This window comes from Onthophagus taurus, chromosome 2 (genome assembly GCF_036711975.1).
Source record: "Onthophagus taurus isolate NC chromosome 2, IU_Otau_3.0, whole genome shotgun sequence".
Lineage (NCBI taxonomy): Eukaryota > Metazoa > Arthropoda > Insecta > Coleoptera > Scarabaeidae > Onthophagus > Onthophagus taurus.
Window position 1 is genome coordinate 11821936 of NC_091967.1, and position 26392 is coordinate 11848327.

The 26392-nt window shown below is 34.5% G+C and overlaps 1 protein-coding gene and 1 long non-coding RNA gene across 2 annotated transcripts; one reads left to right on the plus strand and one right to left on the minus strand.

Annotated features, from left to right (window-relative positions):
• Window positions 1-707: 707 nt before the first annotated feature.
• Window positions 708-25714, minus strand: LOC111426045 (T-cell leukemia homeobox protein 3-like). The gene is made up of 3 exons (XM_023060389.2): window positions 25017-25714; window positions 13032-13257; window positions 708-1223 (listed from the first exon to the last, which is right to left on the minus strand). The coding sequence occupies exons 1-3, from the start codon at window positions 25486-25488 to the stop codon at window positions 1007-1009; spliced, it is 915 nt and encodes a 304-aa protein (XP_022916157.2). The 5' UTR covers window positions 25489-25714; the 3' UTR covers window positions 708-1006.
• On the plus strand, window positions 3686-5082 carry LOC139428995 (uncharacterized). Its single transcript, XR_011639702.1, has 2 exons — window positions 3686-4283; window positions 4890-5082. It is a non-coding gene; the product is annotated as an uncharacterized lncRNA (long non-coding RNA).
• Window positions 25715-26392: the final 678 nt, after the last annotated feature.

Below are 26392 nucleotides of genomic sequence, written 5' to 3' on the forward strand. Positions count from 1 at the left end.
ATGAGAAAGCTGAGTCTATAGAATTTCTGTGTTGCTTCCGATTTAGACCACAAAAATATAGTCATCATTGTCCGATACCTCTACTTGCCACAATTAAGATAGCCTATTTTAGAAAAAAATAGATTATTCATTATGCACTAAAGCACTTGATATTAATTTGTCCACCATACAATATGTAGTGCACCAACAAGACTCATTTAAAGCATGTTTTCACAAGTTGAACCAGTTAATACTAAGTATACTACTATTTTATTTCCAGTGCAGGAAATTAGAAAAGAATCAAAAATAGGAAGAAAAATGAAAAATACAAAATAGCTGCTTTGATCATCGGTACTATATAAAATAGAGCTCTTGAACAAAATAATTTTTTAAAAACAAAATATAATAAATTAGGATTAATATGTTTATAAACTTATCGACATTGAAAAATAACTTCTTTCCCCAATTTAGTAGAAAACTCAGTAATAATCGCGACCCTCTCTATCATTTCGAACTCAACACGATGGCAATTTCCGGTGATTATTGTCCGAAGGAATAAGTATATATCGTTAAAATGGCCCCCCTAAAGTTATTTTTATAAGTATAATATCGTCTTGTGATGATGGGAAAACAAAAAACAGGTAGCACAAGAAATAGGTTGTGCCCCTGTGATTTTTTAAGACTGGAAGCTTTAAAAGATTTTATTGCCAAAAAAATTCTTTTTTTTTTTCATAATACATACTTTATTTTTTTATCTTTAATAACATGTTCTACTCTTAGCGTTATAATTATTTTTTTTTCTTAATTTATCTACAATAATAATAATAAGTAATAATAATAATTTTATACAGTAATCACACTAAAATCTCACAAAAAGTTTTTTTTAATTTTTTGTTAAGCAAAATTAATATTAACGGGAACAAACAGAACAACCTATTGCACTACACAGCTTTTCGTGTCTTTTTTTTGTCTTTTCACAAAACTTAGAGCACATTCTCTTCTTGATTGTCCTCATTGGTTCAGTTTATTAGCACATAGATTCTGCCAAAGCAGGTTGTGGTGTGTTATATGGACCGGCCCAAGGTTGCAAGTTTTGTAAAGCGCTTAAAGCCGTATCGGATGGACCGGCAGGTTGCGAAGAGTTCTCCGGCATGTATCCTTTGCTGAGAGCTTCTGCTTGTAACGACAGCATTAGTCTGTTGGCCGCTTGTCTTTCCGCTTCCCTTTCTTCGGCAGTTTGGCGTCTGTAAAACGAATGAAAAAAAGATTAGAATTCTTTATACCGTAACGTTTCGTTTGTAACACGGTAATACTCTTAATGGCATTAAAGTGCGAACATGTTTTGGCACTAAATGGCGGAAATAGTTTGTTCCGCTCTCTTAAAGACTGATCGGAATTTAAATGTGTATTTGAAGTATAGTGCGTGTTCAATAAAATAAAACCTCTAAAAGGATTTACTTAATAAAACTTTTATGTTGGAAGTCTCATTTTTTTCTGATATCTTATGATAAGAAAAAAAAAGAAATATAGTTTGTGTATTCTAATTCGAAGAAAAACTGTTGTTGTAAGATTCGACGAAAATGATGAAGTCTCTGAGAAACACGTGGGAACACGTCCGGGCGTAGTGTAAAGTGACGTGCGGGCGACGTCCACGTGGGACGGCCGCTTTTGACACCCTAAAAGCCCGTGCATTATTCAACCGGCGACAGCACAGTTCACTCAATAATGCAGCTAGACACAGGTCTAGTGTTTGGTCGCTTAAATATTCAAACTTCCCGCGTCGACTGTTCGTGAACTTAGCAGTTAGAGAATGTGTGAGCTTCTCAAATCATGTCCTAGCTATATCAAACATCCAATACAACTTTCCAATGAACATTATAGCCATTCCAGGCTCTAAACATCAAATTTTTTAGTTAATTGAACTAAAACTAGAACTAACACTAGAAATTTTCGTGCGTTTTTTAAGAAAAGGTTTGACGTTTCGGATGCCATGTTGCAACCTACTTCAGAAAGTGGTTCGAAGTGATATAATGTAACATGTTTTGTTGGATTTAAAATCAAATATGTTATGTAGATTTAAATGAGGAAATGTAAAGGAAGAAATCGTGAAAAGTAGTAATCGTAAAGAATGCATGCCTCTCTTAATTGTCATTCGGTGTCCGACACGGTTCGCATCCGCGCCGTTAGAGAGCGACACTTTAGCGATACCTAAATGGTTCCATTAATTGCGCCCCCACTCGATACGCGCTTAGAACCAACTAAGTTTCTCTTTAATTAGACGCATTCGTCTAGTTGCTTTGTTTTTCGCTATTTAAAACTTTTAACGATACACGGCAGGAAATTAAATTAATTAATACAAATGTGATTCAAAAAAAAAAAGACTATTTTAATGACAATTTATTAGCTTGTTATTACGGACCCGACACGAAACAGAGTGCCGAGAAACAAGTGAATGACCATTAATTTGATTAGTACTTGTTTAAGCTGGATCTCGAAACTTTTTGACAGTTTCGTGAAAGTTTTCTGATGTTATTAGTTGCATGATGACAATATACAATATAGGGTTTCTCTTGGCGGATTTAATCTTTTAGATTTAATAAGAAGTTGATGAAGTTAAGATAATTTTTTTTCTTAATCTGTACATTGTTGGTTAAAAGTTGATAGAAAATGAAAAGAGAACAAGCAATGGTAACCGGACCGGATCTTCAAAACAAAGTGCTCGCCCTTTTAATTACCTGTCCGGTAATGGACATATCGTGTTAACAAGGCGGTGGCGCCGTCGTTAACAATTGACAGTCGCCACACAGCGAGCTAATACCAGCCTTCGTTGGAAGACGGCGCGCCGGTCTGCTTCGGCCGCCGTCGTCAGCTTTATTATTTCTCTTTTACAACGGCGAAGGAACGCGCACCCTCGACGGTGGCTATCGGCGATTAGAAGTCCGAACCGCGGGAATGGCCGGAATTTTAATATAAACGTTAAGAGCCCACTTTACCAGGTCGGTCAGTTTCTGAGGGGCGCAGACGACGGACGTTCGGAAGCAACGAGGCGGAGTTTATTTTCTACTAGGCCCGACCCTTTATAGATAAAAAAAACATCGTGTTTATTTTATTACGATTCTTTTTCTCGTCGATGTTGTTAATGAAGAAATTAAACGACTTCTTCTAAATATTATTATTTATTAACACTTTTTCTTAATTACGAATCACAATCAATCTTTTTATTGACTTTCCAATTTATTTATTATTTTAGTTATTTAGCCCACTTTTTTACTACGTTTGTTTTTTTTAAGTATTTTGGTTCACAACAATTTACATTACGCAAATATCAGTTTTTTAATGCTTTTTTTCGATATGAATAGAATATTAATTTTTTAATAGAGAAATTAGAGAAAGAAGTTGAGAACATCTAAGATTATGGGTTTATAATTCAATTGAATGTAAGGCAAAAATCAATTTCAAATGCAATAAATAATTTTGCGACGCATAAAACATTTATATCATTTTGAAACGAAAATAACATTTATAACTTCATTTTATATTAAAATAGATATATTTGCAATACAGGAATGTGAAAAGTTCGGTACAACATTTATAAATTATATCTTTGTTGTATTATTATGCGTTCGTTTGATATACAGGTGTCTCAGAGTAACCGTGTAAGTAATTTTATTTGAAAACAGGTAGTTACAAAAATTAAACAAAAAAATAGCTGAATAAATGTGGTTCCTTTATGAATATTATTACTTTTCATTCGAACTTTTTTAATATTTCTGTTTAAAAAAATGGACTGCATGGTCTGCATCACCTTGTATAAGTAAATGAAATAATATGTAATACCTAATTAATAATAATATTAAATAATGATTGAAGTATACAAAATATGGCTAATAGTGTAATAAATAAAACAGCCCTGACTAGAAAAATCTTTAGGAAATTTTAATTTGCCATCGTTGAATAGATGTAAGCTCTTGAAATTCGCTGAACACTTCACCTCGACGATGGCATTTTCGTTTTTTATTGTTTCATTTGGACTTGCAACTAAGAATCCATACATCCTACGGATGAATAGAACTCAAGAGTTTGCTGGCAAGTTATATTTACTTTCAAATTTTTTTAATGCAAGTCATTCATAGTCTTGGCCATGTTTAGTGTTATTATTTCTAGCAAATTTCGAGTACAAGATTGATTTAACTTTATTTAAGCAAGACGTGTCATTTCTCATCCTACATACATCACCAAATCTCGATGCAGTTAGGCACAGATACCTTTCTTGGATCCATATCTGATTGGTACTTTAGCTTCTGGTAAGAATTTGTATTTTATTTCTGTTAATGCATCCATCTTGCAAGTTTCCAATAAATTCTTCTTTCTTTTATATTCTTCGTGTGAAATGTCACTCATAAATTATAACCGAATTGCTATCATTACCCTGATCGGCTTTCGCTACCTACCTGAATTACCCTGTATACACGAGTATTTTATTTTATTGTATACAATTATTTTATAGCAGTACCACTCCGGATGATGCATCGTAATTGATGTTGTTCGAGCGTTTAGCGTTTACAGTCTTTATTCAGTCTTTATTTACTTCTCCTGAAGCTGTAACTAAATTAATTCTTCTTTACCTGCGTTCTTCATAGACTGCTATGCCATGTCACTTACGGGTTCTTGATATTTTTGGAATGTTTTTGTTAACATAAATAGTATATCCACACATAACAATAATTCTTCAGCCTGTGTATATCCGGTACCGACAGATAACAGAAACAACAGCAGAGTTTATCTCAATAGACTTTTTGCTTTCTTCAGTGTAAAGCTTCTTTTTTATCCCGCACATAAAACATAAAAGAAATGAGCTGCTAAGCCCTTCTTTTGACTCATTAATAAATTTAATGCGAGTTTTGTTGCAGTTGAATGGATTATTCTCCACCATCAGTATTTGGTTCTGCATCATTTGTATTATTTAACTTATGGTATCGCTTCAAATAATGTATCGTTTTAATTTTTACTGTGATGGTTTATTCTTTTTAAATAAGTCCTTTTTATGTGTATCACAGTTTATACAATAAAATTAATAAAATTTAACTTACCTTTCGGAATGAATACATTTTTCAATTGAATCTCGGACTATAAAATATGAAATTTTAGATTTTATAAAAATTTATATCGTAAATTATTACCGTCTATTACTCCTTTTTCGAGAACATCTTCAAATGCTAAGGGGTAGTTTTTTAGATGAACATACTTACCCATTGTTTATAAAAACTTTACACAAACTAAATTAAACTAACACTATAGTACACAATAAAATAACAACTATTGACTATAAATTCAAAAATTTTGTTAAATTACATAATCATTAGTAGAAAATCACGGAAAATAAAGTTCAAAACGTACTTTTGGAAATGATTATTTTCTCTACCACATTAAAAAGTAATAGATAAAACAAGGAGCTTCGATGAAGAGAGTCGATGTCAGCGCCGCTCAGTCGGCAGGAGGCGGGACTAACGCGGTGGTAATACTTCGTGGGAATCTTGACGGAAAATATTCATTTTTACGCTACCTTTTTGCAATTTTAGCAAATTACAAACTATTCCTTTATAACTAAAAATTTTGAAAAAATTTATTTGAAAAATATTACTATTTTCAAGTATACTATCATGCAAGCTAAAAAAGAACGACCAAATTGTATAATATTGAGGAAAAAAACCCCTTTTTTTGGAAAACTTTAAAAATTTTCACCATGCGTTATGTAGAATTGTTAGAAGAAGCTATGTACAAAATTTCATCCAAATATTTTCATAAATAATGTATGTTTTTTGTAATTTGCCGAGCTGTATGGTAAAGTAGCCTCTTAAGGGGACTGAGAAGAATCCGCATTAAAAGTGGTAACACCGAGTCTCGGGTCGTAAATCTAAAGGGGGCTGATAAATTTTAGTTCTTTTGACCACTTAAAAACCTACTTAGAGGTGATCGCGGTTTTCAAAGAAATATGTGACTGTCTTTAAGTCTACGAAACTCATTTAATTATTATTTAGACTACTTGAAACGTGCATACTTCTGCAAAATACTCTAAAAAAACAGTATTGTTAACTAATATAAGTGACTAATGATACATGTTGACCTGTATAGTTATGCATGGAGTAGAAGCTATAGTTTCTGCGTCACAATTCACATCGTTTGTCTGCCAAACTGATGAGTTATATGCGATACAGTATCTGTACTGTGTTAATCAAACATTGTGTTGAGATGATATATCATGTGGGACATTATATGGATTCGATTAGAAGTAATAATGTGTTGCATGAGTAAAATCAGTATGATATAGGTTATGATCTATGGTCTAGGATATTTTTAGTAAAAAATGATCATGAAATTGAAAATAAAATTTAAAACTGTACAGTTAAATCTGTGCATAAGGAGGGAGCAGAAAGAGGAAGTGAAAGAGTAGTACCTGGGATATGGGTTCTCGAAGAGTAATAAGGTTGGGTCGGACTTGAGGGCGATGGTAAAAAGAGCGAACAGGGTGATGGGACAGGTTTGGGGATGGGAGGAGAGAACTTTTGGGAGGGATGTGTGAAAAAGCAAGATTATGTTTGAAGGCTTGGTGAATGATATACGGCGCAGAAGTATAGGGATGGAAAGAACAAGGATTGCTGGAGAATGTACAAACAAGGTATTAGAGATGGGTACTAGGATTGAGAGAAGATGTTAAGATGGGTTTTCCTAAGGGTGGAGCTGGGAAAAGACCAGTGAAGTACGAGGGAAGGATAGAAAGAATTTGTAAACCTAGGTGAAGACAATTGGTTACGCGTTAGGGACTGCAATTTTAATATATGATGTAAATTGACATCATCCTGGTAAAAAATAACTTGGTCATAAAATCTTCTAATAAAATTTTTCGATATCCTGAAACCAAATACATCACAAATCAAATACATCATCAAATACACAAATTAGCGTCTAATGGAGTTACTTCACTAATAACTTCAGGACAATGGCTAACCCAAGAATCCAATAATAATAATGATTTGGAACCAGTATTTGGAAAATATACACTTTGAAGGCAATTTTTCTCATATGCTGATGTTAATTTTCCAGATTTTGATGTCAAAACGTAAATATTATCAGCTTTAAACATTGTATTTGCTACCCTTAGTCTAAAGGTGTCAGAGGTTTCTTTTAACCCTTTGTATCCCGGCGGTACTTTAAAGTACCGGTAGTTTTAAACACTCATTTTAAACTGTAGTCATCTATTCGGCGCATTTAGAACTATCGGTACTTTCTACTAAGTTTATACGAAAATATAAGTTTTATTGCAACCTTTTTTTTCTCAATATTTTTCCAATCCAACCCAACAATTATTATACATCATTTTAAAGAGAAAGCTTTGAGCTTTAATTTAGAACAAGTCTCATTCCTTAATTTCAATAAATACGACTTCCAGGAATTTTTAAATTAGCATCTTTTTGACACTTTTAGTTTATACGAAAATGTAAGTTTTGTTTCAAAATTTTTTTTCTCAATATTTTTCCAATCTAACCCAACAATTATTATACATCATTTTAAAGAGAAAGCTTTGAGCTTTAATTTAGAACAAGTCTCATTCCTTAATTTCAATAAATACGACTTCCAGGAATTTTTAAATTAGCATCTTTTTTGACACTTTTAGTTTATACGAAAATGTAAGTTTTGTTTCAACATTTTTTTTCTCAATATTTTTCCAATCCAACCCAACAAGTATTATACATCATTTTAAAGAGAGAGCTTTGAACTTTAATTTAGAACAACTCTCATTCCTTAATTTCAATAAATACGGCTTCCAGGAATTTTTAATTTATCATTTTTTTTGACACTTTTAGGTTGTACAAAAATGTAAGTTTTGTTTCAACATTTTTTTTCTCAATATTTTTCCAATCCAACCCAACAATTATTATATATCATTTTAAAGAGAAAGCTTTGAGCTTTAATTTAGAACAAGTCTCATTACTTAATTGCAATAAATACGACTTCCAGGAATTTTTAAATTAGCATATTTTTTGAGACTTTTAGGTTATACGAAAATGTAAGTTTTATTTCAACATTTCTTTTCTTAATATTTTTCCAATCCAACCCAACAATTATTATACATCATTTTAAAAAGAAAGCTTTGAGCTTTAATTTAGAGTAAGTCTCATTCCTTAATTTCAATAAATACGACTTCCAGGAATTTTTAAATTAGCATCTTTTTTGACATTTTTAGGTTATATCAAAATGTAAGTTTAATTTCAACATTTTTTTTCTCAATATTTTTCCAATCCAACCCAACAATTATTATACATCATTTTAAAGAGAAAGCTTTGAGCTTTAATTTAGAATAAGTCTCATTCCTTAATTTCAATAAATACGGCTTCCAGGAATTTTTAATGTAGCATCTTATTTAACACTTTCAGGATATACGAAAATGTAAGTTTTATATCAATATTTTTTTCACAAACTTTTAAAATTTTTGACTTCTTGGGACACAAAGGGTTAAAACAATTAAAAGTAGGGAAAGAAGTTTTCCATCAGCAGATATTATGGGTTGAATAGTGTAATTATATATTGCGGATGACGCCGACTGAACCACACATTCAACGGTTTTAACGCCTAAATAGCTTAATGTTCTTCCCGAATGGATCTCCTAGTTAAAACCGCTCTGATCCGAGTTGTAGGTGTTTTCAGATCCAATTGTTGCATTGCCTCTTTAACGAAATCTTTCGTTCAAGTTTTTACGCGATAAAATGTTTTCAGTTAATTGAATCATTTCTTTTGTTACCTGATTTTCAACTCATAAATAAATAAAATAAGTCTCTAAGTTTCCCGTAGGCTGCCAATACGAGTGTGATCTTTTTGTTTTCGCTTGTTTGATTATCTCTCGATACACGAACTTCATAGCCAAGATATACATAGCTATCAACCCTCTCAATCTCATTATCCCCAATGTTGATGTTAGAGCTGGGAACAAGATTTATCATAAATTTTGATTTCTCCTCGTTGATATTTAGCCCAGCTCTTGCACACACCTCCTTTAAGTCGTTCAGCATTAGTTTAATCTCTCCAAAGCTATCCGAAATAAATGTACTCTTGAAAACAAATTCCCAGCTATTTAACAAGACTGATCCATACCATCTGCAACGTGTTCAGCATCTGATGCTAGAAGACTTTTCATGAGGACCATCAACCCTCATGCCAGTATAGAAAATAAATTTTTATCGTACATTTAGTGTTAATGTATAGGATCATTTATTTTTGAAAATTGTCTTGAGCAAATTTATTTACAATCTTTCGAAGAAAAACTTCTGCCAATGTTGGTGGTTGTTCCTCTGGTAGGACGGTTAAGAATATTGCATCACGATGGAACTCCTTCTCATTTGTACAGAACAGTCACTGCTCCTCTAAATCAGCATTACCCCAAGAACGTATTTCGGTGGTATTTAGCCAGATAGTTCTCCAGATCTCAATCCGTTAGATTACAACAAATGAGGTTGGATGGAGAATTTGGTTTACCAAGAGGAAGTGGAATCAGTCCCACAGACACTACACCTCTAAAAGAGCATTACCCCAGGATCGCTTTTAGCTCGTAGAAGTTTAGCCAGCCAGGTCTCCAGACCTAAATTCTTTAGATAACAACTAATGAGGTTGGATGAAGATTTTAGTTTACTAAGAGGAAGTGGAATCAGCCCCACAGCCCTATATTGTGCTTCTACAGCTTCCGTTACTCGGCATTTATTTTGCGAACATCAAAACTATTTCCTGCTCTGGCATCCTTAGTGAGATTATTTAATGCCTTTGCATTATCTAGATTGATTGCATTGACTGGGTTGTCGCAGTGTTGTGTACATAAACTTTGAATTTGAAGTAGTGTATTTTATGCTTACTTAAGAAGTATGATTCAAATATGATTCAAGTAACTCCAACACAATCATTTTTATTCGTTTTGGGTTACTTTGATTTATTGTTTAATAAAATAATATAGTATAAATAAAATGTTGTTTCTCCAGTTCGCCTTTATTCAATTTTGATCGAGTGAAAAGTGTGAGTACAACGGAAGGAAGAAAAAGGTTTAAAAGTCCGTTCATGATTTTTTGATGCGTCGAAAAGCGGCTTTCAAAAGCGCTCGAATTATTGAGGAGTCCGCGCGTCCCAGTGATATTCGCGCTGCCGTCGACGCGCGACATTTTAAAATTGAAAAGGGGCCGAGACGGCGGCGGCGGTGGCGATGGCACGTGCAATATTCATCGCTCAACGTTGACTGACGGCAAGTTTTATTTAAGACGTTCGCCAATTTTCGACACTGAATTAGATATGACGTCAACTAAAACAACTCCCGCTTATTTCAAAGTGCCCCTCTAAAATGAAAAATCTCCTCCATCAATTTTTGTGTAGTATATACTGTGATCAATATAATTTATTCCTTCAATGTAGAAAGTTTAGATGGTGAATAAAATTAAGATTGTGGGATCAATTAGAGTTTGTATTGTAGTTTGACGTGTTAATATGTTCTTAAATTTAGTTTGTGAACAGTTGTTAGTGTGGGGGGAAAACCGTCAAGCTAATCGCTGACGACGTTCAATTATTAACGGAGCGTTAACGGAGCTCTAAGCCGGAAAACAGGGCCGGGCTTGGGACGCCCTGTTCGGGGGCGGCGACATTTTAATTATGATTTACGCAGCTAACCCCGCTAACGCCGTTGCCACATAATATAAATTAGCCCGCCGGTGGCTGCGGCGCTCTGTCAAATTACATACGGCGCGCAATTAATTTTATTAATTATTTAACGTCGCGCCCAGGCTACGGACAGATTAACCGGAAAATATCAACGCAATTAGCGTCCGACTTTATCGGCCGAAAAGGATTAAATCGTAAATGGATTACGCGTCGCTCGATTCGCCGCTCTTTTTCCATATTTACATCGACAATACACATTTTATAAACATTTAAATGGTAAATTGTTAAAAACTTGAAATCTTAGAATCCTCGCATGAGATAATATCCAGAAGGACAAAACATTTTGACAACACCGTCTCTTGCGTCGTTAGATACTAACGCAGAGGGCGTTTTCAAGCTCCCCAGAGCTTTTCGAGCCCAAGCTTTCAGTCCTGAACGGTGGCGCGGCACGGCGGTGCTTTCATATTTAATTACATCGTAATTAAACTACGCGGCGCTCTTGCTAATTAGGCCCCCTTATTAAGGCGCTACGAAACCGCGCGGGGGTAATATTAATTAACAAAAGCTCGTTAATAATTTTGCACAAACGAACTTTGTTATCGTTAAAACATACAACGTCCTTTTCTATTAAATATTTTGCAAATTCCTTTTTGTTCAACAAAAATATACACCAACCTAGTGGTACTACGTCTACCGTCTACGTCTACGGTAGACGGTAGACGTACTAGTTCTAGGTCTAGTGTTAGTTCTAGTTTTAGTTCAATAAAAATATGCAACATAGTGATATCTAGTGTTAAGTAGCGCTACCTAGCACTGTCACTTGAACTAACACAAGACTTAAAACTAGAATCATTCGGGTTTAGCCGCACGTCGCTAAAGACGGCTAAACCCGAATGATTCTAGTTTTAGGTCTTGTGTTAGTTCTAGTGACAGTGCAAATGTAAAACTAGAACTAACACTATACTTAGAACTAGAATCATTCGGGTTTAGCCGTCTTTAGAGACGTGCGGCTAAACCCGAATGATTCTAGTTCTAGGTATAGTGTTAGTTCTGCATGGTAACAGTGCTACTGTAAAACTAGAAATAACACAAGACCGAGAACTAGAATCATTCGGGTTTAGCCGTCTTTAGAGACGTGCGGCTAAACCCGAATGATTCTAGTTTTAAGTCTTATGTTAGTTCTAGTGACAGTGCAAGTGTAAATCTAGAACTAACACTATACTGAGAACTAGAATCATTCGGGTTTAGCCGTCTTTAGAGACGTACGGCTAAACCCGAATGTTTCTAGTTCTAGGTCTAGTGTTAGTTCTAGTTTTAGTTCAATAAAAATATGCAACATAGTGATATCTAGTGTTAAGTAGCGCTACCTAGCACTGTTACTAAAACTAACACAAGACTTAAAACTAGAATCATTCGGATTTAGCCGCACGTCTTTAAAGACGGCTAAACCCGAATGATTCTAGTTTTAGGTCTTGTGTTAGTTCTAGTGACAGTGCAAGTGTAAAACTAGAACTAACACTATACTTAGAACTAGAATCATTCGGGTTTAGCCGTCTTTAGAGACGTACGGCTAAACCCGAATGTTTCTAGTTCTAGGTCTAGTGTTAGTTCTAGTTTTAGTTCAATAAAAATATGCAACATAGTGATATCTAGTGTTAAGTAGCGCTACCTAGCACTGTTACTAAAACTAACACAAGACTTAAAACTAGAATCATTCGGATTTAGCCGCACGTCTTTAAAGACGGCTAAACCCGAATGATTCTAGTTTTAGGTCTTGTGTTAGTTCTAGTGACAGTGCAAGTGTAAAACTAGAACTAACACTATACTTAGAACTAGAATCATTCGGGTTTAGCCGTCTTTAGAGACGTGCGGCTAAACCCGAATGATTCTAGTTCTAGGTATAGTGTTAGTTCTACATGGTAACAGTGCTAGTGTAAAACTAGAAATAACACTAGACCGAGAACTAGAATCATTCGGGTTTAGCCGTCTTTAGAGACGTGCGGCTAAACCCGAATGATTCTAGTTTTAAGTCTTGTGTTAGTTCTAGTGACAGTGCAAGTGTAAAACTAGAACTAACACTATACTTAGAACTAGAATCATTCGGGTTTAGCCGTCTTTAGAGACGTACGGCTAAACCCGAATGATTCTAGTTCTCGATCTAGTGTTATTTCTAGTTTTACACTAGCACTGTTACTATGTAGAACTAACACTCTTAGTTTTAAGAGACGCACGACTTCTAGTACTAGTGTTAGATTGTTGTATATACGTATTATATTAAAAATTTAATTAACTAATACAGAACGCAACGTATTTTAAGTATAGTACTAATTTGAGTATAGCATAAATTAATAATATTTACTAACCTCCATTTCGTTCGCCTGTTTTGAAACCACGTCTTCACTTGAGCATCGGTCATTTTCAAAGTTTTTGCCAATGCTGCTCTTTCCGCCGACGCTAAATATTTTTGTTTATGAAATCGTTTCTCTAATTCGGCTATTTGAAGTCTTGTGAACGACGTTCTCGGTTTCTTTCGTTTGGGAGGTGTCCTGTTTTGGTACGGATGTCCAATTCTTCTCGTCATAGGAAACACTGCAATCAAAATTATATATAAATCGAATAGCTTTATTTAGGATGAATTATAAAAAGGTCGAACTGAAAAAGAAGTGTAAATTTGAGAAAGAAATCAGAGGTAACATAAATTCTTATAAACGGTCGTTCGTCGTCCAATTCGAATACGCAATTTGGAGTGTGTTTACGGTCACTTCCGGTAGTATTTTATTAGTTTCCTAAGCCGACCTTTCACCCTCGTCCCGCACCACCGCTGAATAGTTAATGGGAAATTCGTTTTCATCCGTCCCCGCCATCAATCAGGCGGACGGTCGCAGTCCACCGATCCCATCAAAATACCAGGAGTTGTTTTTCATTCGAAAAAAAAGCAAAACCAAAATATAACCAACAACCGACTCTATTACAGGGTGAGTTTCCATTGGACGGTTCCGTTAACGATCTTTTCACGTGACGAGGCATAAACGAAATGGTCATTTTTATTATGGTATCCAAAATGGCGGAAGATAATTGCGCTACCTCTGGAAATTGTCCTACCGAAACTAACGAGTTCGGCGAGTTGTCGCTAACCGACTACTACTTTTCCTTTGTCATTAGCGCGCAGCTTTGTGAAGCGTCGTATTCTTTTTACCGCGGCAGTTATAATAACATTACTTATAGAACGAAGAGGATGTCCGTTAAAAATATCATCTCCTTATAAAGAAAACGATATTTACGAAGAAGATACGTAAGGAAATAAATATTTTATTTCCGATAGTCGCGAAATGTTTAAGATTATTTTAACCGTAAAGGGTGGAATGCTAAAAGCATTCATAGTTTTATTAATTTGAAGGGATTCCTGTAATTGAATTCTTTAAATATACAGATAAAATAAAAATGATAAAAAAAAGCTACAAACAATTTTGTTACCTCGAAAATTATCTTGTAATTTGCGTTGTTTCAATCAAAATTTAGATTTAGCCCGTTACTCATTCTTGCTGTTCACCACCAATTTACAAAATTAATGGTCTATGAAGCAACAACAACCGCACCACAAACAATTACGAGCCATATCATTTGAATTCTATCTGCCGCAACAATCTAAACCTTTACGCAATAAATCGCGAGTGTGTAATTGTTAATTTCCACCATGGTAATCTTGTTTAAAAAAAGTAGCGTTCGAAACAAAGAACACCATATAGCAATCAACTTAATTGAACACGAAATATTCAAATAATTGCAAATTACTCGTGAATACCGCAATTTTTTTTTGTTGAGTTATAACTCGCCATAAAATTAATTATTTTTTTTATGGCACTTATATGTTGTTTTTTTAATTTCATCAAATTATAGAACTTTCAAGATATCATTTCAAATTTCTTATATTTTTTATTTTATTTGAAATAATGAACAATTCATGAAAGAGTTTACCATGAAGCCATGAAGGAATTTATAGATTTAGTGATCACCTAAAGCTTGATAAATCACAATATTCCAACCAAACCTAACTTTATTTTCTTTCCCAAGTGATACTTCATCGAGAGGAAATCAGCTCCTCACTCTATGATTACCTTTGCCAAGAAGGTGTTGAGCTCTAAGGAGTCTGCCATGAAGGAGTTTATAGATATATAGAGCACCTAGAGGTAAACCACAATATTCCAGAATATATTTATTCTGTGTTGTTGGGTAGAGAATGCTCTAGATGAATAGAGAATTCTTAAAAAAGCGAATGAGGGAAAAATCCTCAGTGAGGTTTTTTGGATCCTCACTGAGGATACCTTCTCAAGTAGTACACGACCCGAGCTATACGTGGGGTAAGTAGAATGGATTAGACGAGCTATATACCACACTTACGTTTTTACAACATAGCATTCTTTAATCTCGAAGCAGAACTAATCTCTTCTCTAACTAATCTCTTTTAATACTTATAGGTACTAAAGACGATACCAATATTATTAAGGACTATCTCTGGGGTAATATTGAAAGTAGTTAAATTCAATATTGAAAAATAATGTAGTAGTTAGGAAATATGTTTAGGGAGGGCATGGACCATGATAAAGATGTTAGGGAGTCTATTGTGTTGATGTTGACACAGGATTGGAACATTGTTGGTAAATGTTTGGAAAAATATACAAAGCTGCCAGACAACACAATGAAAGATGATATTGGGATGATAATGAGAGAGGTAAGATATGATCGTAAGAGGTCAGGGACGATAATCAGAGAGGTCAACAATGATATTGAATGATTTCAGATCAAATGCTGATTGGTGTGATGTATATCATATGTTGAAAGATGTCGGGGATGATATTGAGGAAACGAAGGATGGAGTGAGAAATGTCTGGGACAAAATTGAAAACAGATTAAGGAATGTGTAGAATGATACAGATGGGTGTATTTCTTTTTGTACATTCTGCATACCTAAATTAATACCGGAAGACATAAAAATGATTGATTCTTCTGAGTAAAAAATTCCTTTTGCTTTCCTTTTCTGGAACATAAGTACCATAACTATAATTAGTCCACGAAAATTTTTCAACAAGATTTTTTCTAGTGGAAGCGTGCAAAGTTACTCATGTTAATCTGTACCTGTCAGAATGTTTTATAATAGCACATATAGACGGAATGAAATGTTCAATGCATTACAGTTAAAATTACGCCATGACAAGTTATAAATGAGCAGAATATTGATCGTGCTGATACAATACATCAATATTAAATTGTTGTGTTACTGCGGTTAAAATTTGTAATTAGAGATAGGTTTTCGAAGTTGTAGGTTTCTTTCTGTAGGGTATCAACCCATTTTGTTCCAGATCTATCTCCAGCTAGCTTGATTATCGTTAATTTTTCTCTCTGGAGCCTGTTGCGAGCTTTCTATAACATTTCAAATCATAACCTGGTTTATGCCACGCGTTAGATACAGTATATTTTGAATCAGTCAATCGATCAAGAACCATACCGTTTTTAAATCTTGAGATATGCAGAGGTATGACTCATCTATAAAAAACGAATTGGTCATATGAAATTTAACGAAATATATAAATACTCATACTTAATAACACTTCCTAATACAATAATAAGTACTATATATATAATAATAGTATATCGCGTGTTGGTCGAAACGAATATAGCGATAGACAACGTGAAAGGGGGTTTGGAAATTGAACAATTGCTGTCGCCCTCGAGCGGGGTGGGTGTAATGGCCGTGCGAGCTAATGACATCGTCCCCGTTAGAGGGCACTCTGCTCGGTTTACGGCTCGGCAATTATCGAGCAATTGTTTTAGCCCAAGTAAATAAATGATGGTCGCGGGGTTAATGCGTTTTCAATATATCGGCCGACTATCGACGGTATTACAGGTATCTCGTCTCGTATTGTTTCGATTTTGTTTTTTTCCCAATACTCTCTGGCTGAAGAGGTAAATTATTCATTTTGATAGCGAAAACGAGAATGAGTTATTTGCGAATCGGAATTTTGCGGTGCGCTTCGTTCCGATCGGCGTAGTATGTTCCATTAAAATGTTCCAGATAAACTTGTATATGTGTATACGATCGTAACTTATTGACTACATACGGTAGCTCTGCGTCGTTGGACAAGAACGTGTTGCTCAGCAGGTAGGAACCGTAGACATACAAGTAACCGAGATAGTGTCAACAAGGTTATACATCCATGGTATAAGAAATTACTTAAGTACATCAGTACAATTTTTCAAAAACAATTTAATTTGTAATTTTTTAAGATTTCTTGTTTAAAAAATCAGCTAGCAAATCACTCCGTTCCTAATTCGGGTTTATTAACGTAATTGCTGAGGCGGGAGCGATGTTGGAAAATGTGTCAGAATGGAAGCGAATAATAACAAAAAAAAAAGACAGAAAGATGAAGAAGGGAACGGAAACTCGACATATCCAGGAGCTATTGCCGTTGGGGCGCCGCCTGGCAAAATAATCGTTTCCGAATTATGAATAATGAAGAACATCACCAGGCAGCTGGCGCGTAAAAAAGCTCGACTTTTTCCCCGGGGGAACGCAAAAACGGCCCATTTACATCGCGGTCCTTAAACGAGGGGCATAACTCGGCTGAATTTTAATACACTTCGGTGAATTACCTCGCCCCGGTCGACGACGAACGGGCGAACGAGAGGAAAGATCTCGAGAAGCTCTCGCCACGAAGCTCGACGCAGCTTTCAGTCGCCGCCATTTTGTCCCTGGAGGGGGCTCAGTTTTAAAAGTTCTCGCCGGCCCTCGCTTCCTGCTTGGATTTAAACTGCCTCACTATTATACGTAATGCGTATCGATCTGCTCACCCGCTTTGAGTCTCTCGAGGTTTTCCAGCTTTTACCTTCATACCTTCTTTAACATACTTCAATATATAAAGAGATTTCCGCCGATTGTTTTGTTTTAATAAGAAATTAAAATCGTTTCTCTTGTACACTAATATTTTATAGGTAACTGCTAATAGAAAATCTGATAAAATGTACAGAGAAACTTTACTTAAAGTTGTCACAAAATAATTCATTTGCTAAAACAGATTACCAAAAAATTTCCCTTATGGATCTTAAATTTCATCTCCCAGAGTTTTCAAATTGGGTTTCACTGCATATGATTAATTACGATTTGATTTGATTTGCGCGGTAGGTGGATCGATTTTGAAGTTGTTTTGTCATTGTGTTCAGCTCATTCTTGAAAAAGATCACCAACTTCACTCCAGCCCTTCATAACTATATTTAGCAGGCACTATGCTCAAACCAACATCAAACCAAATCAATGAAGTGCAGGTTGTTGTGCTTTTTACCAATACTCGGAGTACTTGAGAACTTGAGTTATGCCATAGAAAGATGTAGGTTCAAGATAGGTTCGTAAATTCAATTACAACAGTTTTGTGAGTAATCTCGGCATTAGAGATTCAGTATTTCTAAATATGTATCAAGTAGAATGAATTCCCCTGACACCTAACCTATTGGAGCTTTAATGTAGATTAATATACAATATGCAATTTGATACATTCTGCTCACTTGTTTATCCCTTCCATAAACGCTTCCAATTTACTAACTTTATAAAAACGAGTTGAGATAATGGAGAGTAGAATATGCAGAAACAATTTCCGATATCATCTTCGTGATATAGCCATTTGTCCATGACTGGAACTATCTCAGTATAGCGGCAGTGAGGACTATAAGATCTATATCAGTTCAAGTTATCATAGACCATTAAGAAGAAAAGTATTAGTAAGAAATAGAATCTTGCAAAACTGGACGAAGATGATTTTCGACTTCATTAATATCAGCTTGAAAAATTTTACTTCTTCCTTCCTACATAGCCAGGAAATTATTTCGCTATGGAGCATCATTAATCGAAGGTATTGAAACTGCTTTAATTCGAAGAGTTTAAACTAGAAACAGACGTCTCTTCACTATGATAGCTATTCTGTATATTTCCTGTTTGATCGCAGAGATTCCACTAAAAACACTCTTTGCCTAAGAAGTAGCTAACTTACCGAGTTGAACTTTGTGAGGGTCATTAAAGATGCGAACAGGAAAGGTACTACACTACCTCACACTTCATTATAGCATAAAAACATAATGCTTTGGTTCTAAAATTCAAACATGAAAGGAATTTCTTGAAACAGTATAAGAATTACAACGAGTATCGAATGCTCCAAGATATGTCCTAACATCTGAACCTTACCACTTCAAATGGTAATATAATGAGTTTTGAGGTTCGGATTGGAAAGCTTTGTACTTTTGTTATTTTCTCGCTTTATCTTGCTTCCTCTGAATTCGCGTAATACAATATCAAAACATCGAGTTAACATAAAATATATGTGCTTCTTGCAAAGTCATCATTTTGTACGTTATGATTTTTGCACTTTTGAAAATATTGCCTTTGTTGGAACAAAATGAACAGGATCTTATTTTCATAATGGATTTAATAATTGCCAGTTTCTTGACTATGATTTTATAATCTCATCATAACTCTATAATGGGCAAATTGCTAAATAACTATTTTTATTGATATAAGTGTTATGTAGAGTAGCAGGAATTCTCGGAATATGACTGAACCTGATGTTAAAGACTTTAAAAGAGTTATTAGAAAACTAAGATTATTTAGATCATATTGTGTATTCTTGAGAAGTATGTCCAAAAGGCACATTATGGATGGACACGTGATTAGGGCACTCAATGAGGTGAACATGTGACATAGCAATTAAACTTAATATAAGCAATATATATCAAAAGGACCACTTTAGAAAGGATGTTCAACGAGTATTAATAATTGAAATCTTAAAGATGAAATAATTTGGTAACAACATTTGATAAAGAACATTTGGTTATCGAGTACTAAATACATTATTTATAAGTACATAGTATAAAATTAGTAAATAAGTAAGTAAATGAAACGGACTACTTAATGCATTTTCCACATAAAACACACCGCCTATTAAGATACGAATGACGGCCAATAAATTCGCGAAACCGATTAATTAATAAATGCCGCGGTTCTCGTTAATAACTTTAACGACGCGCCGCCTAATTTTAAGCGGACCATAACGATAATTTCGTCGCCGCTGTTGGGCGGTTTACGTTAAGTGCGCCATTTTACTGGGGAACCACCTAAGTGGGTACGAAACTTTTCCGAAACGGTGTACTTTGCGGTTAAAGGGTTGCCTCATCGTAAAAGATACGACCACGTGCATTTAAAGCAAACTAATTATGGCTCAATTAAAAAATAAGGTAACGATTCTTTTACTAGGAATACATTTATAAACTATTCTTTTAACTTAATATAGTAGAAATCTGGTTTTCTCAACAGGTGTAACTCTTAAAAACCTGTATCATTTCAGATATAAACTACTTTCAGTCTACGTCTACCAGCATATCATAAAATAGCAATAAATCGTTTTACATTTAGGAGTATTTCTGTATAAGGATGTTACATTATGTACAGTGCAGAAAAAAAGAAATGCACATCAAAACTTATAATTGAATAATAAATGAAATAAATCATGCTACAATTTTTTTAATAAATCTAATATCTAATTGTTAATGAACACTTAGTTTTCACGTAATTTTGAGCAACAACACGGAATTTGCGATCGCTATTAGCGTGCATACCGCTTTAGATGGTAGACGTCGATAGAGAAAGGACTTATGCAAATTTTAAATGGCGCGTTACACGTGTCCCAGGACCGCGACGAGTTTGCATAAGCCGCCACCAGATCGCTCGGTTACGTGCCGACAGCGGCTCGGTCGCTGCCTCGAAGTGAACTAATTAAAATAGCGCCCTTATCGTCTTCGTAATTTATAGCCGCTTTTTAAGTACGACCCTTCGTTCTCTCTCTTTTTCGATCGTCGAAACGACTGGATCGGACGGGTTATAGGTACAAGGAAAATCAAAGAGGATCCGGTAGATAGAGCGAATCGACGAATCATGTACGCAAAATAGAACGTTAATTGCTACAAGGTCAATAATTAACAAAGTGATGAGTTAAAAAAAATCTTCGTGTAATTAAACTGTAGATAAGTACATAAAAATAAGAGGATGCATTGAAATCTTAGACGATTTTATGAACCACCTCATATTATATATTCGTATGTGACAACTTAATATCCTCCATTTATCAATGTTAATTTTCCGATTTATACACCGCCTACATCATCAAACCAGCATCGTTAAACTATCAATACTAAGTTTCTCTTCAAGCAAGAGCATCAGTAGATAATTGGAGTTATATGTAAGTCTTATGAAATTTCTAATGACACGAATAAATTTGATCTTTTCCGGTTGTGATGTAATGAACAAACGATGTTAAATTTATAGCACCCGACAAGTTCGTTCCCTCGGCTTTATCACTCGCATAGCTGTCAAAATCATTGGCAACATTGGAAGAAGATGTGCAGCAACAAATTGTATTCATAGTAGATTATTTTGACAGTCATCATTTCAAGTATTCAACCAAATACGCAAATCGCGTATTGCAATACCAATACTGTGATTTTGGTTGCATACTTGCAATGATGACGTCGGGTACGATAATTAATTAATACACTGTATTTGGGATATTATCTAATATGTATCACAACAGTAGATGCCACTTCTAACTGTTTAGATTTATGTATTCTGCTTCAATTTATGTCAAACTACCAAATCTTTATCTTGCTGAATGTCAAAACTTGCTAAGATAATTTAAAATAACCTTGTATATAACACATATTCAATATTGCATGTTAATAAAATATTAATTTATGTTAATATCATAGTTCAATTCTCGTTGTTTCATATATTTGCTTATCATACACCCTGTTCGTAGCAATGAACCCAACACTCAATCAAATATCGTGACTAAAACCGATAAAACCCCATATCAAACATAATAACCCATACACATCTACATTTGCGTATCTAGCTACCTAAATTTATAAATAAACTCCTAGTTTTCTTAAAAATATTGCGCTTCTACTTTCGCGAATAGGACTTGAAAAATCCTCGGGACATAAATTTTACCGTCGCGTCCGCCAAAATCATGAAACTTGACAGTCGTAAAACGAAAAACCGCCACCGACGGCTGGGAGCGTTTCTTCCTTTAGTAGGTATATCCCATGCAGCGGTTCCAACGGTCTCGAGATAGGAGGGATGCTATACAATATATTGCAGTTACATTGGGGTCGAAACGCCACCTTCCCAAACTAAGTGAAAATGACAGGTACTTCGGCGGCTTCCACGTTCCACAGTCCCCCGTTATACCTCACTTGTACCAACCCTCGTATACTTATTTTAACCCACACCCTCTTCCGTTATTCGATCGTCGCATTTTGTGGAAGTAAAATGAAGACACAAAATTGGAATTTTAAAATTTTATTTCTAATTCTAACTACCATTTGGGTTACATATGTCGATTCTATTAAGTGATAAAAACATATTTGTGTTCATAATTCATCTTTTTGTTTCGTTTGATAATTCAGAATTTATAGTCTAAGCTTTAATATTTTTTCAAAGTTAGTGCCAAAAAATGTCTAAGTGGTATAGTATGGAAAAACTTGTAATAAATCAGTTTTGATATCTCAAAGAGTTATCTAGTACTTACGATCTTCTAGTACAGAATGTTTTTGCACCATTCAAGTTTTTTGCCAATGTTTTAAGTGTACATGCTGTGTTTTGATCTCACAGTCAAATATCATAAAATTGTTAACTCGGCAAAAAAGTGACGAAATTGTGACAAGAGAAAATTCTATAAGCATCTGTATAATGAAATGATGATAAAAAAAGATCTGCTTGTACTTTCAACCATGCATTCTGGTATTTCGCAGAGATTAGCCCTTGTTCTCACTTTACACTTCCAAAATGCTTCAGCAACTTGGTTATTATAAAATTAATATGTTACTAATATGAAACGTTGGATCTATTAGGTTCAGTCAGGGATTAAATTAGGTTAGGATAACGTTAAAATTCTGGAAATTATTGGTCGCGCGTGTTTTGGATTTAGGAATAAGTTGAAATTTTGGGGAAAACTTAGCGGTTGATTGTTGGGGTAAATTTAGGATATTGAATACTACTTATGGGTTAGGACGGGGCTGACTTGGACAGGTTTGGATATAAGGAAATCAAGTTATTTAAGAAAACAAGTAAGAAATTAGGTCCCATTAAACTGTTTTAGTAAAAATAAAAGATAAATTACCAATTGTCAAAGTGACAAAGAGAGCACCTGATATAAAGTTTTTAACCAAGAAATGTGAATGAACTGTTCATCATTTGGAGAAATTTTTAGCAATTTGCATAGATGATCATTTCCAATAAGTTTATGATGATCAATACAACCGCAAGCAAGCAGTCTGTTAGAGAGATAAAAAATACATTATCAAGATAAATATGGTGAAGTTGGAAGAAGATGAAAATATAAAAAAGTAATTTAAACAAATTGAGCCAGGGACCATTTTACCAGCACAGGTGTTCAATGTTTTCGAAATAAAACTACTAAAAAAACTATCACAACGAACTTTATGGTATTTAAGACAAAACCACGCCTTTTCTTAGAATAAATAATGCGGTTTTTAAATTAAAAAAAGTCATGATTTATTTTCCACTTTTTATATCCTAGATCTCCTAATGCAAGTGCATTTAAAATGTGTCAATAAATTTTGCAGAAATTTTTATCACAGAAAATGTCAGAAGAAATTGGCTTAGAAATTTCAAAACGGTTGAAATTAGAAATTAATACTACCAATGTAGAGGAATTAGTAGTGTATTAGCATTCAAAAGAAAGATTTGCAGAAGTGAAGTAGATATGAGTTGCAGTGGATTATTTGTATACATTTTTTCCATCAGAAAATCTTAAAAAAAAATTTTTGTGGCAAATCACTAGTTCTTGGTCGCTAAAAACTTCTCCCTGGTGAGATACAATATGCCCAGGTAATCTATTGCTTAGAAATTACTGGAAAGTATTAACCAAAGACTTCAAAGTGTTGAAAGTAAGTAATACGTAGCAAGCTCAAGAGGTGTTAATGAAGCAATTTTTGGAAACATTCTTCACCCACATCATGGAGTACTTTTATTATTCTTGACTTGATTGTCTCTTCATGTTTGCAGAAAAAATAACATCAACCATAAATTTAATAGTAAGACAAAAAGCAGAAAAAGATGTAGTGACATCGTTTAGTAAGTATTTGGATATTTTTATAACCATTTCATGTGTCAAAAAAACAAACCAACAGTAGAATTTTTTGAAAAGCATAATTAATAGTAATAAGCTGTATGGGAAGTTGCGGCAAATTTGTGTAACCATCAATCATGCTACAGCAAGTTCATGTCTTATGGTATCCGACTTAGGTTCCTAAATGAAGATTATCCCTAATATAGCTAAAATATTTTTGTTGTATTGACAACCATTTACTCACTAGAGGCTATAATCAAATGGCATCGGAATGGAATACACCTTTTGAATTTGCTACTACACTATCACCCTGATCTAAGTTGGTGAATTGTTTGAAAAGACTTCAAATATGTCCATAGACTGCGATCTGCCTCTATAATAATAATAACCAATCTCAAAGTTGTGTGCAGAAAAAAATAATATGACATCACAGCTGATATAACACTTTTTTTTGAATTACAAACTGGATTCTAGCGATATAATAAAACAAATAAGTCATCATGAAATGATGTATTGATGCCAAAATATGACTCGTTACTGCAAAGTGTCTCTAGTTTGGGGTTTAGTGGTGATGTACAAATCCAGTAATAATTAATAGGAAACATGTAACATGTTTGACATAATCGGAAATGGAGGTCATACTGAACAATTTACAATTTATGACTGCTCCAGATCCTAATATTATTCTCATATTATCATAATTAGGTATATTAATGATGATATTTTAGAAGTATCTTAAGTTAATTTTATAGATGATAGTAAAATACTTCTGCCATCATAACTTATAATGAGCTTAATGAGCCTACATACAAAAATTTACAATAAATACAATAAACAGCAGTTTAGCTTAGAAAAGCAAAAAAAAACCAGAAAATTTAGACATTCGTGACTGGTGAAAAGTATTTTTGAATGTAATAAGTTAATTTAATGAATACTTTAAAAAATCCACAAGCATAACCATAACATACATAATTACAAAGTAAAATAATCTTATATCTCATTAAATTAATTTTCATGTGGATTAAAACCACAACATTCATAATTCTCTTACAGATTAAAAAACAACTGTCAAAATGTGTTTATACATAATTGTATACTATTCTTAATATATATGTAATAACTTTATTTATTTAAAAATAATGTCAAAATTAAAATTCCTACCTGCTAATCTGTCCTTAACAACTTGAGATGCAAAAGCGGCGGCAGCGGCGGATCTTTGCAGGACCGGATCAAGGCCGAGTGCCCACGGTGTGAAAACCGCCCCAGGACTGCTACCACCCAACGGTCTATGAGCCGGAACTCTCAAAACACCCTGTCCATAAAACCCGGAAGGAACAAAACCGCTCAACGCGGCCCCCCTTTGCAAAAGTCCCTGTTCATAAAGATCTCTGGCAGACCTTTCGCTATCTTCTGTCTTCTCCTCGAAATTCTTACCCAGTAAATTTGATATACTGAATGGCAACGTTGTTGTCGATGTCATTGATGAATGTGTCGTCGGTAAATTTTCCGGGCTTGAACAGTGACTACGGGCGCTGCGGGGACTCCTCGGTTCACTATCACTGTGCGATAACCGACTGTCAGTGTCCAGAACGTTTATTTCGCGTTCATCTTCACTTAATTCGTGATCCGACATTGTCGATGATGACAAAGTGTTAAGAGTATTTATTTTTATATAAAATCTAATCACCCATGGAAGTAATACGAAATGATGATGAGGGTTTCCTTCGAGATTGATTAAGGACCTGACGCGCGGTTATTTTTTTGATTGACGTCCTCGTCGGTCGCGTTTTAATCTGAGGTGGCGCGTAAAACGGTAGACTTGATTCACTTCAAAGTGCGCGCGAGCTTTTCTGATCGCGGTCGGTTGCGGACTGGCGCCGTCAAGTGGGTTGCCATGGCATCAGCAAACGCAGTTAACGAGCACCCAATCGTCGGCCAGATTTAGGGCCTACGCCCCGCCTCGACCGTTCCCCATTGGATTAACTGATTTCAACTAAATTGAATAGCTTTCTGTTAATTTTTTTCGGTACGCTTTTAACTTCCCCCACCACCATCACGGCGAATCCCGTTCTTTGAATACTTTTTCTATTGTTTTTTAGTGTACAAAAGCTCGCCCCGTTCCATTAGGTTTCATATAACGATCTTCAGTTAAGTTGTGTTTACACTATACGTTCATAAATAGATTAACTAATTTTTCTATGTATCTATTATTATGGTTATAGCTTTATATGATATTATCTAATCAGGCAATTACATTGGTGTTGTTTATCGTCAAAGATAATAATTATGAATAAAAATTATTATTTTTAATAGAAATTGACATCTATTAAATTGCCATAAAACGCAATATACCTTAAAATACTTAATTGGATGAAATTTTATTATCTTCTTATTCTTTAGCAATTGAATATATATTCTTTTGGTTTGATTATAAGAGTATGGTTAGAAGAAGGAAGTAATATAGAGGTGGGGGGTGGTGTAGATTGATGGACAGCGGGTTGGGCTCGATAAGGCTCCGCCTTTCGTGGCCAATTGTT

What these genes read in the sequence shown, in the direction of transcription:
- LOC111426045 (XM_023060389.2), bottom strand. Translation starts at nt 25,488, where the DNA reads ATGTCGGATCACGAATTAAGTGAAGATGAACGCGAAATAAACGTTCTG. An exon ending in TGTTAAGGACAGATTAGCAG is followed by an intron (nt 13,258 to 25,016) that starts GTAGGAATTTTA and finishes TTTTGATTGCAG; the next exon opens with TGTTTCCTATGACGAGAAGA. An exon ending in AACAGGCGAACGAAATGGAG is followed by an intron (nt 1,224 to 13,031) that starts GTTAGTAAATAT and finishes TTCGTTTTACAG; the next exon opens with ACGCCAAACTGCCGAAGAAA.